Source organism: Cucurbita maxima, unplaced genomic scaffold (assembly GCF_002738345.1).
Source record: "Cucurbita maxima cultivar Rimu unplaced genomic scaffold, Cmax_1.0 Cma_Scf00608, whole genome shotgun sequence".
NCBI lineage: Eukaryota > Viridiplantae > Streptophyta > Magnoliopsida > Cucurbitales > Cucurbitaceae > Cucurbita > Cucurbita maxima.
Genome location: NW_019272624.1, coordinates 389 through 16,587, shown reverse-complemented (window position 1 = coordinate 16,587; position 16,199 = coordinate 389). Strand labels below are relative to the sequence as shown.

At 37.1% G+C, this 16,199-nt stretch overlaps 2 protein-coding genes across 5 annotated transcripts; one reads left to right on the top strand and one right to left on the bottom strand.

Annotated features, from left to right (window-relative positions):
- Nucleotides 1–1,893: 1,893 nt before the first annotated feature.
- Nucleotides 1,894–6,445, bottom strand: LOC111474743 (pre-mRNA cleavage factor Im 25 kDa subunit 2-like). The gene is made up of 7 exons (XM_023119662.1): nucleotides 6,245–6,445; nucleotides 5,819–5,864; nucleotides 3,821–3,914; nucleotides 3,663–3,736; nucleotides 3,506–3,592; nucleotides 2,581–2,691; nucleotides 1,894–2,298 (listed from the first exon to the last, which is right to left on the bottom strand). Exons 1-7 carry the CDS (start codon nucleotides 6,361–6,363, stop codon nucleotides 2,227–2,229), a joined length of 603 nt encoding a protein of 200 aa, XP_022975430.1. The 5' UTR covers nucleotides 6,364–6,445; the 3' UTR covers nucleotides 1,894–2,226.
- Nucleotides 6,446–7,385: 940 nt separating this feature from the next.
- LOC111474742 lies at nucleotides 7,386–15,329 on the top strand. Of its 4 annotated transcripts, none has more exons than XM_023119660.1 (13): nucleotides 7,386–7,469; nucleotides 9,365–9,418; nucleotides 9,515–9,716; nucleotides 10,442–10,516; nucleotides 10,638–10,739; nucleotides 11,131–11,243; nucleotides 11,757–11,871; nucleotides 11,985–12,175; nucleotides 12,263–12,379; nucleotides 12,803–12,883; nucleotides 13,059–13,279; nucleotides 14,319–14,358; nucleotides 14,557–15,329. In XM_023119660.1, the coding sequence occupies exons 2-13, from the start codon at nucleotides 9,365–9,367 to the stop codon at nucleotides 15,142–15,144; spliced, it is 1,899 nt and encodes a 632-aa protein (XP_022975428.1). In that variant the 5' UTR covers nucleotides 7,386–7,469; the 3' UTR covers nucleotides 15,145–15,329. The 4 variants fall into 4 exon arrangements, with proteins under 4 accessions (XP_022975428.1, XP_022975426.1, XP_022975425.1 ...); XM_023119658.1 differs by having other exon boundaries at nucleotides 7,457–7,534; nucleotides 10,448–10,516; XM_023119657.1 differs by having other exon boundaries at nucleotides 7,457–7,534.
- The last annotated feature ends 870 nt before the right edge of the window (nucleotides 15,330–16,199 follow it).

Genomic DNA, 16,199 nt, shown 5'->3' with positions numbered 1-16,199 from the left:
TTGGATTTTACTCGAGAATCTGCAAGAAGCTCAGAGAGAAACAAATGCTATTTTCTTTTAGACTGAAACTGGCGGTGAAAATGCATTTCTGTGCTTTTCGGTTATGGCTGAAGCCATGTGAAAAAAAACGCCATGTGAGGGAATGAAAGCGCGTGATTTCAAGCGCGACGGTGAGTTGGTGGTGAACAGTTATTGGTACGTGTACCTCACGCGCTATTAAAGAGGCTTTTGGTGATCACTTTTATGGATAATTGTCAAAGATGAACAGGTCATCACAAATGTGGATTACTTTACCCCTAAAATGGGGTCCACCTGGATTCATAATCCACATTCCGCCTGTCGTGTCTCGCTTTTTTTTTCCTTTTAAACCACAAGAAATTGGGGACTTTTGTGCAATTTGTGAGAGTTAATGGGTCATTTTGGAGCTACGAAGAGTTGGATGGGATGAAAGAAATTTTTTAATTTTTGGTTGGTATACAAGAAATCGGGGTTTTTGTGCACTTTTTTCGAGTTAGTAGGTCATTTTAGAATTATGACGAGTTCAGTGGGTCGAGAAATTTTTTTTATTTTTTGGTCGGTTACAACAAATGGGGGTTTTTGTGCAATTTGTAAGAGTTAGTGGGCCATTTTGGGATTATGACAAGTTTGGTGCGTCGAGAGAAACTTTTTAGTAATTGGTCGATGTACAAGAGATTGGGGCTTTTGTGTAAGTTTTGAGAGTTAGTGGGTCATTTTGGAGCTACGACGAGTATAATGGGTCGATAAATTTTTTTTAGTTTTTGGTCGGTGTACAAGAAATGGGGTTTTTTGTGCAATTTGTAAGAGTTAGTGGACCATTTTAGAATTATAACAAGTTTGGTGGGTGGAGAGAAACCTTTTAGTATTTGGTCGGTATACAAAGAAATTGGGGTTTTTGTGTAGTTTTTGAGAGTTAGTGGGGTCACTTTGAATTATGACGAATTCGTNTAGAAAATTTATATAGTTTACAATTCTTTAATTCTTATACATTTACATCGCTTTTAAATGACACTAACACGACTAATAGTAAATTATTATTTTTTTTTTTGAAAAATTTTAAAAACCACACTTAAACTATGAGATTTTTACGATTGTATCATAAACTTTTAATTTGATCAATTTGTCTACATACTTTGTTGCAATTCATTGTGCTAGTTATTGTAATGTTTCTGTTTCATTGAATTTTACACGTATGACTCATATGCACAAATTAAGAATGTCGTTATCGGTTAATTTGGATGTGGAAGTTTCAGCTTTCCTGTGGTCTTCGAAAGGTTTCCTCGTTCCCATAAACAAACGAGGAAAAAAAAAAAAAAAAACTCACATGCTCAAACCATAAATTAAAATTTCTTACACTTTTTGTTTTAAAAAATTAACTTCTTTTTAAATCCATAATCGATAAGTTTGTTATTAGTTTATCAAAACATAGAGATTGATCAAAAAATAGACATTCATGCCTTCAATTTGAAAATCATTCAATATATAATTCATGTAAGGCTTGAATCACCTACTAAATCTCTTTACGTTTTTCGTTTCTAGTCAAGAGAAAGTAGGAGTGACAGGTACTAATGGCGACCTCTTCATGCCCTACGTTTTCCATTTTTGGTCGAGAAAATAGGAGTAGCAGGTACTATTGGCGACCTCTTCATGCCCTCTTTATAAGGGGGTTGAGGCGAGAAATGATTTGAATGGGTAGAGAGGGAGTCACACCCACTCTCTCTCCGGGCCAACCTTACACAACGAAAGATTCATTCTTATTAAAACATAGACGAGTGAACAGAGCCCAAGAAACAGTTGACTCAATTGAGAAACAGAGAGCCAAGGCCAGAAAATCTTTGTTTCCACAATTTAACCACTGTTACTATTGATTCAACATTCTTTGTTTCCACAATTTAACCACTGTTACAATTGATTCAACATACATTACACCCATCTAAGATTTTCATCAAGTTAAATCGTTACACAAACCGTCAGTCGGTTTTCATTTTTCTGCTATTGTTAGAAGTAATATAAATTTTTTCGGGTTCTGGCTCATAAACACTTCGACGAAAACGTCGAGAACAAAAAGTCTATAATAAGTATGCTATCCTAACTCAAGAAAGGTTTCATGATGTCCCCTTAAGTTCTAACTAAGCTAACAGGAATATCTCACAGCTGCAAATTTGGAGTCTGTTCATGCCACAAATTTTAAGTTCTTGTCTTGCAAGCTCATGTGGTGATCATGTTGAACTGAAACCTGGAAAGCTGCTGCGGGATCGTCGATATAACAGGTCCGTATCTCTGTGATCAAGTGCGATATCCGAAAACTAGTGTTTAGCTAATAAAATGCATGGTATTTTGAGACAAATGGATTTACATGTACTCTATCAGTATCATCCAGCATCCAGAAAATCTATCTTAATTCATCTATCCCTAGATAACCACCACCACCACATACTAATTGCTTATAATTAAGCAGGTTTTCGATATTGCCCGACATGCCAAAAATCGCTTAAGAATATGCATGATAATAAACTTTTTTTTTCCTACTTATGAGGATCTACAGAGAAAAATGCAACTTACCTGAACATTGTCATAGAGTTCAAACAAAGGAACTGCAAGCAGCTTCAAATTTTTAGGAACTGCGAAGTACTCTCTCTCAGACAAGTGAACAATGAAAAGCTTTTTGCATTCCTGGATCATCAAAAACCCTAATTAGGATTTTTTTTTTTTGTGGAAAAATAAGCTTCCTAAAAATAATTTCAACTCTCTTTATAATGCCAATCAAAGTAAGAAAACAGTGGACCATTGTGAGATCCCATATTGGTTGGAAAGGGGAACGAAACATTCTTTATAAGAGTGTGGAAACCTCTCCATAGGAGACTCGTTATAAATTTGTTAGTGGTGGGCTTGAGTTGTTATAAATGGTATTAAAGCCAAACACTGGGCGGTATGCTAGCAAGGACGCTGAGCCGCGAAGGGGGGTGGACATCGGGCTGTGTGTCAACGAGGACGCTAGACCCTGAAGGGGGTGGATTGTGAGATCCCACATCAATTTGAGAGATGAACGTTTGTGTGAGCCTCGAAGGGGGTGAATTGTGAGATCGCACATTTAATGGAGAGAGGAACGAGTGCCAGCGAGGACACTGGGCCTCAAAGGGGGTGGATTGTGAGATCCCACATTAGTTGGAGAGGGGAACAAAACATTTTTTATAAGGGTGTGGAAACCTCTCCCTAGCAGACACGTTATAAAAACTCGAAAGAAAAAACCCAAAGAGGACAATATTTGCTAACGGTGGGCTTGGGCTGTTACAAGGGCCTTCCCTAGGGTAAAGAGGCTATCCAATCAGCTTGAGTAATAAATAATCTGCATAGTATACACAGACACATACATACATGCATATAGATAGATAACTGATAGCCTACATTCTTCCCTATCAAAGTCACCACCAAAAAAGTGCTATCAGCACTGCTGGGGGCTGGGGAACATGAGAGAGAGAGATCATACCTTTGGTTTCGTTATATGAGGGGGGCAATAAGGATACATAACAGTTTCAAAGTTTGGTCTCCACCAAATAGCCACACATTCCCCAATCTGCAGAAAATGTGCAATGAATAATATAACTTTGGGTAGAAACATGCACACAGCAAGAGATGACCCAAACCTGCCAATCAGGCTGGAGGGCTGGTGAATTTGCACCCAGTTTGCTCGTCAGTTTCCTCTTTAAACCTTCAATTTCTGTGGATATTAAGATAAAACATGAGAGAGATATTTTTTACTCAATGGGATGCAGGGGGGCTTCAAATGTATATAAAATCTTACCATTTTCTCCTGGCTTCAACCGGCCACCAGGGAGCTTGCAAAAGGTATTTCCAATTTGCAGAAGTAGAATATGGGGATGCTTATGTTCTTGCACCTGTGGAAGTAAAAAGAAAAAACGAAAAATATAAAATTCCATCACAGTAAAGTACATGGTTCTCTTAAATATTAGTCACTAAAATACACCAACTAAAGAGAAAGTTAATGAATTAAGGAAACATTCAGTGCCAAACTTAAAATGGCAGAAAACTAGAACTCCCTTGTTTAATTCTATCAAAGCTGTTGTTTGAATCATAAGCCGAGAAAAACTATAGAATCTTCAGAAACAAATCTAAGGGGTGCAAGGATCCTGCATTCCAATCAGCTTCCTCTTTGTGTGCCCAAAAAACAATGTTTTTGTAATTTTTTGAACAAGAAACAAAACGTTTCATTGATGTAATGAAAATATACTATTGCTCAAATGATCAAACTCCATAAAGGAGTAAAACAAAAAGCAACGTAAAAAGAACTCAATAAAGTATTTGTTTCAATTCGCACGTTGCTTTTTGTAATTATAGTATGCCTTGTATAATTGAGGTCCTATTCTGTAAACCCCTTTAGCTTCGGGGTTGGACTGCTTATCCACCTGTTTTTGGTCTCCCGTTGGTTTCATGCTCTTTTTCTTATCAAAATTTGAAACATTAGGCTGCCCCTGTATTTCAACATCCAACAGGTTTCTCTAAAAATCAAGCTTCTAGAAACCCTCGCATTTCAACAAATATGTTGATCTTTTTTACCCAAATTCGTGGAAGCAAGTAACCATCCTCCTTTTTGTGGCTAAAGATCTTCCAAGACTTTATAGGATTCCCTTCCTATTTTCAGCACAGTAATTATTAATTTCCTAAATGAACTTGGAGATATACGTCTGAGACTTCCAGCAGTATTATTACCTCTCCTGGTTGCAGTATTATTGCCTCCCTAATTTCCTAAATGGGACCTTAATCAAGACCATTAAGGAGAAAGTCGATTCCTTCACCTCTAGAATAAAGAGCCAAGATCCTCGTTGGTCCTCGAGCTGGCCATCTTAACAAAATGAAATCAGTTATAGTCACCATCTTACTAGTAGAATGCTACTTAGACTATAGGTAGGTTGGGAAGCACAATGCGATAAATCGAAATCCTACTGGCTCTCCCAAGTACATGCAGTTGAACTTTCATCTCATCCACAAATGTCGTAAATAAATTGTTATTGTCTGGTAGGAAATTCCTAAAGCATCAACTTCAGTGAACCTGTTTTTACATTTTGGGCACATTCTGTATTTCAAATCCAACTTTCCTTGGCTTAAATCCTAAAATATTTTGAATATTTTGGAGCTTTTTTGCAAAATACATAAATGTCAGTTACAGAGGTACTAAAATATCTACTTCAGCTATGCAACCAAAAACAGATTAATTAATATATTACACATTAAATGTATTCAGTACATACATATAAGAAACAACATGTTTGTTGAGCATCAAAATGTACATGGGCTTCGAAGGATTACGGGAAAAATTTACAGTTGGAAGCAGTCATAGGTGGGGAGACCTCATGTTAAATTTACTAGCTGGAGGAAACCATAGGCGGGTATAATCTAAAAGATGACATGATGGAAGTTCAAATTTAGTCATCTTGTCTTCCAACGCGTGCTGCTCGGGTAAAGATCAGATAGGACAATAAAGGATTCGGCAATGAAACTTTCCTTCTAATAGCCTACATATACTCAAATATTCTAGATGAAGGATGTAGATATGCAAGACGATAAATATTTTTGTACCTTTTAAATATTATAATTCGTTATAAAACATTTCAGTGATTCACAGTTCAATGAATTTCAATATCAACTGAAAAACACAAACCATGGCATCCAACTAGTACACCTATATCTTGATGATCTCTTTAAACTTCAAATTTTTTAGAAAGATAATAATAATAAGGAAATGAGTACATTGAGATGAAAAATGATGAAGATGCGCACTGACCAGAAGAATTGCTTCAACACTCGTCCTCATGCCCTCCTTCATATAGCTGTGAACCAAGAACCAGGACAAGTTACTCATTCCCGTCAAAGCCCCTCCAAAACCAATAAATGGAAGACAAAATTTCCAGGCGATGACGAAACAACGAAACAAATAGCAATAAGAAAGCACTGAGTTTATCAACGAACAAATGGCTTGAATAAAATCAATAACACAATTTCATCCAGAACTTTAGTCCAAGCTCGCGCATTTCTTGAAATTAGAAACACATTAAATGGTTTCTAGTAAAGCTAAACACATAAAATGTAAAATGACCAGGAATCCACACTAAGAAACGGCCATAGTTCCTAACTTTCGAGAAAATACAACTCTAAAACGTTGAAAAAACCATAAAGTTAGGGTTTAAGAAATGGAGTAAATTTGCAGTACTTGACTTTCATGCGAGCAAGACGATCGGCGACGGAGGTGTCCTTCTCGAGCTTCGGCTCTTTAGTACCGAAGGTGTAGCTGGAAAGTGGATAGGTGTTCACCACCGGCGACGTCACCATGGCTGCGTACACTGAGCAGCTGCCGGGAGGCAGTAGAAAAACCTTGGCGACCTGCGATCAGTCCTTGGGAGTTCTGCGGGGTTAATGGTTTAAATGGTCTTTTAACAAATGGAATTTGTCAAAGTAACTCTGGTTTTGAAAAATAGCCCTAATCTAATGTTTGATAAATACCCTTTTTCATTTAGGGTAATTGCCATCATTTACTCGCAAAGTATAATTCGTTCGTTTAAATCTCGTTTAGGTCTCTAAACTTTTGCATTTGTTCTTTCCGTTCGTCTTTCAACCTTCGAGATATTCGTTTTTTGTACCAAAATTTGTTATATTTTGGTTTTGAAACTTTCGACCGAGAGACCGTAAGAACAAATTTAAGGGCTATACGAGTTATTTATATATAAATTTAATTAAAAAATTTGTCGTCCTTATGTCATTTGTTACGAGAATTAGTACGTGCCAAAGAAAAAAAATTACAATACTCGAGATAAAACAACATAAAATAGGAAAAAATTTACTCCACTGATATGATTTGAGTGATCCGACCTAAAAATCTCACCGAGAAATTTGACTATTCCGTCTTAAAAACATAAAATTAATTTTCAATTGGCCCTGATTTGGAAATAAGCAGCTCTCTCGTGTCCCTTTTAATTCCATGATTTTTTTTTTCGACCTTCCAATCGTCAGTGACCCATTATGCAGATGAGAGGACACCTTTCAAGGTTAAAATTTTGTTATTTAACGGCCACATTTGATGGAGAAAAATGTTCGGATAAATATTTTGAAAATTTTAAGACAAAAATCTTTAAAATTCCAAAAAAAATAAAAAATTTAGAAAAAATATTTTAAAAAATTGGGATCAAATTGAAAGAACATTACATTTTTAGGTAGGAATCTCTCTAATTTTGCTTATGATGAGAAAAATAGTGAAGGGCATTTTTGGAAACAAGAAGGCTATTTTGACAAAATTAAGTATTCAGGCTATTTTGACTTGTCTGATTTTAGAAAGCGACATTTAGCCAAAATTAATCATCTTCCATTCAAAGTGAAGGGGTACTGCGCGATTAAATTCTCATTCGCGGCAAATCATTCTTCCCGAAGGCAGGATTTGATCGGTACGCGGTTCATGTTTCATCTTGTTGCTGCACTTCTTGATTTTTATGCGCGCATGTATTTTGGTGTATGGTCTTGATTTTTAAACCATGCGCCGTTAGCTTAGCTTCACAATCTTAATTTTGGTTTGAACATTGATCATGGTGCTGTGTACCTGTGACTTAGGGGTCTGCAACTTCGAAGTTATTTAAAGGCCTTTTCATCTCGTTTAGCTGATTGTTATGTTGGTTGTGATTTCTGGTGTTAAGTCATTTGATGGGTTAATTGCGGTTTGTGTTGTTTGGTGGATTATTTTTCTTGGATTTGTTTACTGGGATTTCAGGCCTGTGCGCTTTGGAGTTTCTACTTCTTTCTTTTTCTGTGTGTTTCTTCTGTGTTTGGTTGGATACTTCTTTTATGTGCATGCAAATCTCTTGTCATACCTTAAGGAGCCACTTGGTGGCGATTTCCAAATGAAATCTGGTTGTAGAAAACTCTATTCTTTAGTTGGGATTGGTAGCACAATTGGATACTTGGAGATGATTGGTTTAATAGACTCTTTCTCAGTAAGCTCTTTCCAAGGGTTTTTCTTATTATGAACATGTTGAGGATTATTGAGAGGAATAGTTTCACATTGACTAATTAAGAGGAAGATCATGAGTTTATAAGTAAGGAACACTATCTCCATTGGAATGAGGCCTTTTGGAGAAACCAAAAGTAAAACTATGAGAGCCTGTCTCAAAGTGGACAATATCATACCATTGTGGAGGGTTGTGGTTCCTAACATGGTGTCGGATTCATGCTCTTAACTTAGTCATGCTAATAGAATTCTCAAAGGTTGAACAAAGAAGATGTGAGCCTTGAATGTGTAGTCAAATGTGACTCATGTGTCGAACAAAGGGTGTATTTTGTTCGAGGGCTCAAGAGAAGGAGTTGAGCATTGATTAAGGGGAAGTTGTTCGAGAGCTCCAGAGAAAGAGGCCTCAGGGGAGGCTTTATGGTGTACTTTGTTCGAGGGGAGGAATGTTGAGGATTATTGAGAGGAATAGTCCCACCTTAGCTAATTAAGAGGAAAATCATGAGTTCATAAGTAAGGAACACTATCTCCATTGGAATGAAACCTTTTGGGGAAACCAGAAGCAAAGCCATAAGAGCTTGTGTTCAAAGTGGACGATATCATACGATATCATACCATTGTGGAAGTTCACGGTTCCTAACAGAACAATCAACGGTTAACTATAGAAAATCGCCGGAATATGGTATTTTAATTTGAGGATAAATCTTTTGAGTTCAAACTCAACAATATGTAAGTATGGGGGTTCGAACTTTTGATTCGTTGATATTTAATGTCTTGATTAGTTGAGTTATGTTCAAGTTGGCACTTGAGGATAAGTCTTCATGAAAGAAAAAACGGACAAGATGCCAGAGACTGTTATTTAAGTCGAGAGAATGACAAAATGGCATGGCTGCTTAAAATGCAAGAATTTTTTTAAAATAAATATTATTATTTTATATAATCTTTTGACAAACCAAACCTATGCAAGCCGCTGTTTAGGCATTGAATACTTGTGAGTTTATACAAGAAATGAACCGGGGGTGGTCCTTATCCAAATTGGTGTCGTATGTGCAAAAGCTACATGGAGGACCTTAAACTCTCTTAGTCTATTTTAAGCAATTTGGAAGGAGTGACTGTGAAGAATCTCCTTGATGTTTAGTATATTGGGACGTGTTAATTATTCTTAAGGCTTCAAGTTGAAATGTCTTTTTAAAGATTTATTACCTGCTTGCTTCTTTAATTTTGTCCCATTAGAGAATGACTTTAGAATCTCCTTTGACTTCTTCAGACTACTTATCTCACGTATCTCATAAGTCTTCACCTAGAAAGAAATTAAGAATCACTTTCATCTTGTGTTACCAGATGCTAATGGAGAGGCAGGGTGAAGATGACGTCCATGACTGCACAATTAAGCTGGTTCTTTCTTATTTCCGTTCTTAATTTCTTATTTAATTTTTGTAAACAAGTCAATGAAAGAATTGTTAGATCTAAGGTATTGGTGTTCAATGACAGAGAGTAAATCCTAAAAAACGGAGAGACAAGGTGTACATTGGTTGTGGAGCTGGATTTGGAGGAGATAGGCCAACTGCAGCTCTTAAATTGCTTCAGAGGGTTAAAGACCTAAACTATCTCGTGCTTGAATGCCTAGCAGAACGCACTCTTGCTGATCGGCATCAAGCTATGTCGTCTGGTGGCGATGGATATGATTCAAGGAGTATGTCGATGGTTAATAATCATTTTTGGCTTACAATTTTTTTCATCATTCCTTTCTCATATTCAAAATTTCTTGAAAGTTCCTAATATTGTTAGGATGGTAGTTTTTTGTTAAGAAGCTGGTAAATGGTTCCTTAGATTCGTTGGTAGTATATTAGTATTACTTAAAATATTGAAGCTCATATCTATCTATTACATTAGCAAACAGTGACTTTTGTAGAAAATTGTTCTCTTTTGCACAACAATATTGTTAGTCCATGCAACGTCCAGATTGCAACCTGACACCTCATTTTGCCCTGGTATCCAGTTCAAAGATTGCTCTGAATCAAAGTATTTTGAAATGATGCAAACGGTGATGGCATTTCATACACTGATTTTAAGACATACTCTCATCTCATTTAATTGCTGGATCTGATGATATAAACCAGTTACCAAGAAGTTAGTTGGTCTTGTATAATACTGGCTGAGTTTTGTTGTTTTTTAAGCTAATTACTCTGAAAATTATCATTAACAGATTCTGCAAACTATAATGGGTCGAGCAAAAGAGAAGTAATAAATTGAAATATACGAGAATTTTACCCATGAGGTTTCTTCATGATCATTTATTGAACTCAATCTCCGTTTACGTTTTCTTAAAATTCTTCTCCATTAGTACCTTTGACGTTAAGTCAGTTTTGCGGGCTGTTCAGTGTTTTGTTCTTGACTACTATTTGAATTACTCTGTAGTTGCAGATTGGATGAAATTGCTTCTTCCTTTGGCTGTGAAAAGAAATATTTGCATAATTACCAACATGGGTGCAAGTAAGATATCAAATTCTGAATAAGTTTCAAATTTTTATTATGCTTAATTTCGAATGGTGGTTTGGTCTGATGGTTGTTGGTTAATTACTTATCTATATCTCTCCATTTCTTTCCTGGGTAGTGGATCCCCCTGGGGCTCAGCAAAATGTTATAGAAATAGCAAGCAGTCTGGGGTTGAGTGTTTCGGTTGCAGTTGCTTACGAGGTTTCAGTAAAAGAATCAGGTAATTGTACTTTACTTTTTTTAGAGGTTTGACTGGATTATCTAATCAGTTAGAACAGTTGCCTTGTCATCCCAAATGTTGGCCAAGTATACAAGTAAGTTAAACAACTTACATGCCAAATTTTGAGCACCTCAGGTCATGATAGAACACTATTATCCTCAACTGAAGTGCATTTTTCTTTAGCTTTATTGTCAGTTCCAAATAATGAAATTCCCCTCCAGCATATTAGCAGCAAAATTAAGTTTTTTTCTTTTTTCCAGTCAATGTTGTATAACATGACTTCACAAATTGTATATGGCAGCCACAAGACACTTTTCTTTTCCTCTTTTTTGTTCCTTAACGGCGTCTTACTTCTAAAGGTGGAGCTGATCGTTGGTTTAATCAATGAAAGGAATTAGCACATATCTGGGAGCAGCTCCTATCGTCAAGTGTCTGGAAAAGTACCATCCAAATGTCATAATTACTTCTCGAGTCGCAGATGCTGCCCTATTTATGGCTCCAATGGTAGGGAGTGGTTTCTGATGGTGTTGGCACAATCTTTTAGCGATTCGTACTGATGTTTCTTTTTTCAATATAACTTTTGTTACCGTTAGAAGTAATATCGTTTTTAAGAAGAATAGCTAGCACTGAAGTTGCTTAGTGCCTCCTTTGGGGGTGGTAGAACCTTATGGATTTTATGGGTTTCGGCCTCGTTTTTGGGCTTCAACCAAGGAGTTACAGAAAATATCTCCAATTGATTGCTATATAGGAAATGTTGTAAGAACTGGTTAAACAACATCTAAGATTATTTGTTGTTGGGACAAAGATAAAGAATATTGGAGAGATGGATTGTATTCATTGTTTTAGAGAAAATAGTGAAGTTAGTAATAATCAAATTGGTAATCTGGCTTTATAATCTGGCTTTATACTTCATGCTATCATGAATTAAGATATATCGTAGGAAAAATTTGAACTCCTTTAGGATGTTTTGAAATATTTCTCAGACAATGACTCAATGACAATGTGACATGTATTCAGGTATATGAACTTGGTTGGAACTGGGATGATTTTCCACGGTTATCACAGGGAACACTGGCTGGTCATCTTCTGGAATGTGGTTGTCAACTTACAGGGGGATACTTTATGCATCCAGGTCCACTACTTCCTACCCACCCAAAGCCCAATTCTTTGTCGATCGAGCATGGAATTCATAGCTGTAGTTTGGCTAAATGATTCGAGCGATCTTTTTAATGTTATCTTCTGCAGGAGACAAGCATAGGAGTATGCCTTTCCAACAGCTTCTGGATATATCACTGCCTTATGCTGAAATTGATTGTGATGGAAAAGTCTATGTAGCCAAGGCGGAAGAGACCGGAGGCCTTTTGAATTTCAGTACGTGTGCCGAGCAACTTCTGTATGAGGTTGGCGATCCCTCGGCTTATATCACCCCTGATTTGGTATGCTAGATGTTTCATAGGATTACTTTTGATGGATTGAATACAAAGGTCAAATACAAATGTGGACATAGCTGGTTGTGAATGCAGGTGGTTGACTTAAGCAATGTTTCGTTTTGCTCGATCTCCAGCTCCAAGGTTTTTTGTTCCGGAGCAAAACCCTCTATTCAAGTAGTGCCCGAGAAACTCTTGCAGTTGGCTCCAAAGGTTTTTATTTTTTTCTTGAATATCTAACATTTTAACGGATGGGTAAACGAGCGACAATCACCTGAAAGATCAAGAGATTACCGGGGATTGATTTAGTAAACTAAGGGATCAATAGGAAACCTACAGGGTTTTGTTTTTCCCCTGCCCCCCACTCGAAAAAAGTATATAAGAATATACACAAAGATTAGTCTATTAGAGTAAACATTCCGACCTCGAAAAATAACTTCTCAGGTAGTTCCAAATGTTGTTGATGGACTACCTGGAAAATATTTTTGGATCATAAGTTTTTTTAACAGAAATCTTTCGAATATATGCTTGTCCATTAATATTTACGCATGAAGGAGCTGGCTCGATATTCTCCTGGAGAAATTTCTTGTTTATACTTTCTCTCGTCGCAAGCTAACTGTGAAAATTACATATCAGGACTGTGGATGGAAAGGATGGGGGGAGATATCCTATGGGGGACGGGAATGCGTTCTTCGCGCTAAAGCTGCCGAATATCTGGTAATTCAAATGGATAGCTTTCCCATTGTATCACAATAATTTTCTGTCTTTGACATTTTTTATCATTTTGATTCATATTCACTTCTTGAATTGACTGTTGGTGCTATGTTTAAGTAAATTAAGACTACAATATAACGAGTTTGTTCCCCTTTTTCTCTCGTTTTTCCTTTTGTAGGTTCGTTCGTGGATGGAAGAAGTATTGTATGGTGTTAATCAGCATATAGTTTCTTATATAATTGGACTTGACAGCCTTAAAGCATCCATCAATAGTAGTAGTGTCGAAGATATTCGGTTACGCATGGATGGACTATTCGAGACGAAAGAGCACGCTCTCCTGTTTGTTAGAGAATTTACAGCTTTATACACAAATGGGCCAGCTGGTGGCGGCGGCATCAGGTTAACTGTGACAGTCTGAAATTTGTTTACATTAGTTATTTCCTTCATATTCATGATTGTTTTTACTAAAAATCCTTCTTTCATAGAAGTTTATTGAAGTTTGAGCTTTTTAGTTAAGCTTTAAGGAAAATGAAACGATCGAGAACTTGATCAAGCTCGTTTCGAAAGTACCTTCTGGTAGATTAGGATGATTACACAAACCAAATGCGTAATATGCTCAGAAACCATGTTTATTTCCGTAACCATGTTTATTTCCGTAGTAGTTACAAACCTCGAAACCATTTATATTATCCAAACTTGTTGAAATATATGGACAAAACTTGACTTTGGATGGACTTGTTCCTTGATGTACATGCTTGTTGATCTGTTACTAGGAAGCATGTAAGTTTCAAAAATTTGTGGGTTTGAGATATTATTCATGTGAGATCCCACATCGGCTTAAATTATGAGGCTGACGGCAATACGTAATGGGCTAAAGCGGACAATATTTCCTAGTGGTGGACTTAGGCTATTACAAATAGTATCAGAGCCAAGCATCAGGTGGTGTGCTAACGAGGACGGTGGGCTCTAAGGGGGTGGATTGTGAGATCCCACATCGGTTGGAGAGGAAGGAAAAATTCCTTATAAGGGTGTGGAAACCTCTCCTTAGTAGACGCGTTTTAATACCGTAAGGCTGATGGCGATGCGTAACGGGCTAAAGCAAACAATATCTACTAGCGGTAAACTTAGGCTATTACAAATAGTATCAAAGTCTGGCACTAGGCGGTGTGCTAACGAGGACACTGGGCCCCCAGGAGGGTGGACTATGAGATCCCACATTAGTTGGAGATGAACGAAACATTTCTTATAAGGGTGTGGAAACCTCTCCCTGATAGACGCATTTTAAAACCGTGAGGCGGACGGTGATACGTAAAGAGCTAAAGTAGACAATATCTATTGGCGGTAGACTTAGGCTGTTACAATTCTTATGGTCCATCTTTGTGTTAAAACTGCATTTTACGTGTCGTTGACATAATTTTTGTCCTGTTTTGAATTGCAGCACTGGGTACAAGAAAGAAATTGTGCTCGAAAAACAATTGGTACCTTTCTCTTTCCCTCTCATTCTCAAACCGAATATCTGGATTAACAGTATTTCACTTCTATCGTCGTGGTTTATTCGCTATCTGTTGATGATCTTGAGCTTTGATTCTTGAATGTTTCCATAGCCTCACCATCATTTAGTTCTCCTCATTACCTTCATTATTCAGTCTCTTTCCATATGATTGTTTTTAAATTAGGTCGGGCGCGAACACGTTTTCTGGCGAATGGGAGTGAAGTGCACTAAAGCAGTAGAATTAGACAGTCGACCAACGGATCTTCGTGAGGATCCAGCGAAGGCACGAACATCGCCCCGAGTAACGTTGCCATGTTCAATATTCGCTTATGCAGACAACCCTTGTGCAAGCTCCTCCACACCAGAAACTGGCCATTCTCCTATTCCATCTGGCCAGAAGGTTGCTCTTTACAATGTAGCCCATAGTAGAGCTGGAGACAAAGGGAATGACATGAACTTCTCAGTCGTTCCTCATTATCCATCTGATATCGAGCGGTTGAAGATGATCATCACACCCGAATGGGTGAAGAGAGTTCTTTCATCGCTGCAAAATTCATCGACATTTCATGATTTGGATGCAGATAAGAAGAGAGACGAGTGGGTCAATGAACACGTGAAGGTCGAAATATACGAAGTTAAAGGTATCCATTCTTTGAATGTTGTTGTTCGTAACATTCTAGATGGCGGTGTAAACTGCTCTCGAAGAATCGATCGCCATGGAAAGACCATATCGGATCTCGTCTTGAACCAGCAAGTTGTTTTGCCGCCATAGTTTGGTGGTTCTAACAGAAGAGAGCTAGAATTTCTGAAGCAGAAGGTGCTTATAGACAATAAATTTACTTGTGCTTCTAATGTTTGAATCTTCCAAAAGTTTGATTAATCATTCCATGTATTCTCATATTTCTCCAACAATGTTATATACGTATAACGAAAACGAAGCATTGCTATCGTGCCATCGTTGATATAGAGAAACAAAATTGTCGATGTCGTTGAACAAGTCATCGACCCCAGTAATCCTAAATAACACATTGCCCACTTTGTTGATGCTCGTGAGAACATTAAAACTCGAGGAGATATGTTAGTCAAGTAGTTCATTTGAATGCTAAAAGGGGATACGTTCGATCAGAACATCGATATATAATTTGAGATGATCACTAGTTGGGAATAATTTGAGAGATAGTTCATGGATTGTTTCTATTGTGCGAGTCGAATAGTTAGTACGATGGAACGCAAAAAAACGAGAGCTTTGAGTATTATCTGTAAAGATTCAACTTCTCAGAGTGCAAATGACCAACCAACTTCGGATCAAATCCTAAGATTCAATCACTTGTTATCTCCTTGCGAGCCTGACTCATTTGGTTCTAATAAAAGGTTTAAATAAAAGGATTTCAAGAAAAGTAAAAGTTGATTAAGGATGAGAATGGTTAGAGACAATCGTGACTCGCCATGAAAGGCAAATTATACTCATAAAGAACCTTGTATGCTTCGAGATTGCAAGAGAAGTAAAGTTCGAAAGAAGAACGACATAAATACCACGAGGAAGCTAAATCTTATCGTGAAATAAATAAAAAAATATCGTTAATTCTCGACTAGTAGCAACTCTGTTGATATTATTCTCAAAGAACTTTCGAGATGATAGTCGAGAATATTTCATGTCATTGCTATCAACACAATCAAAACTTCACAAAAACAANNAATATTTCATGTCATTGCTATCAACACAATCAAAACTTCACAAAAACAATAAAGCACTGAGTTGAGAAGCTTACGGATGATATGAATACGATAAAACTGATATAATTTAAAAGTAAAACTAAATTTCGATTA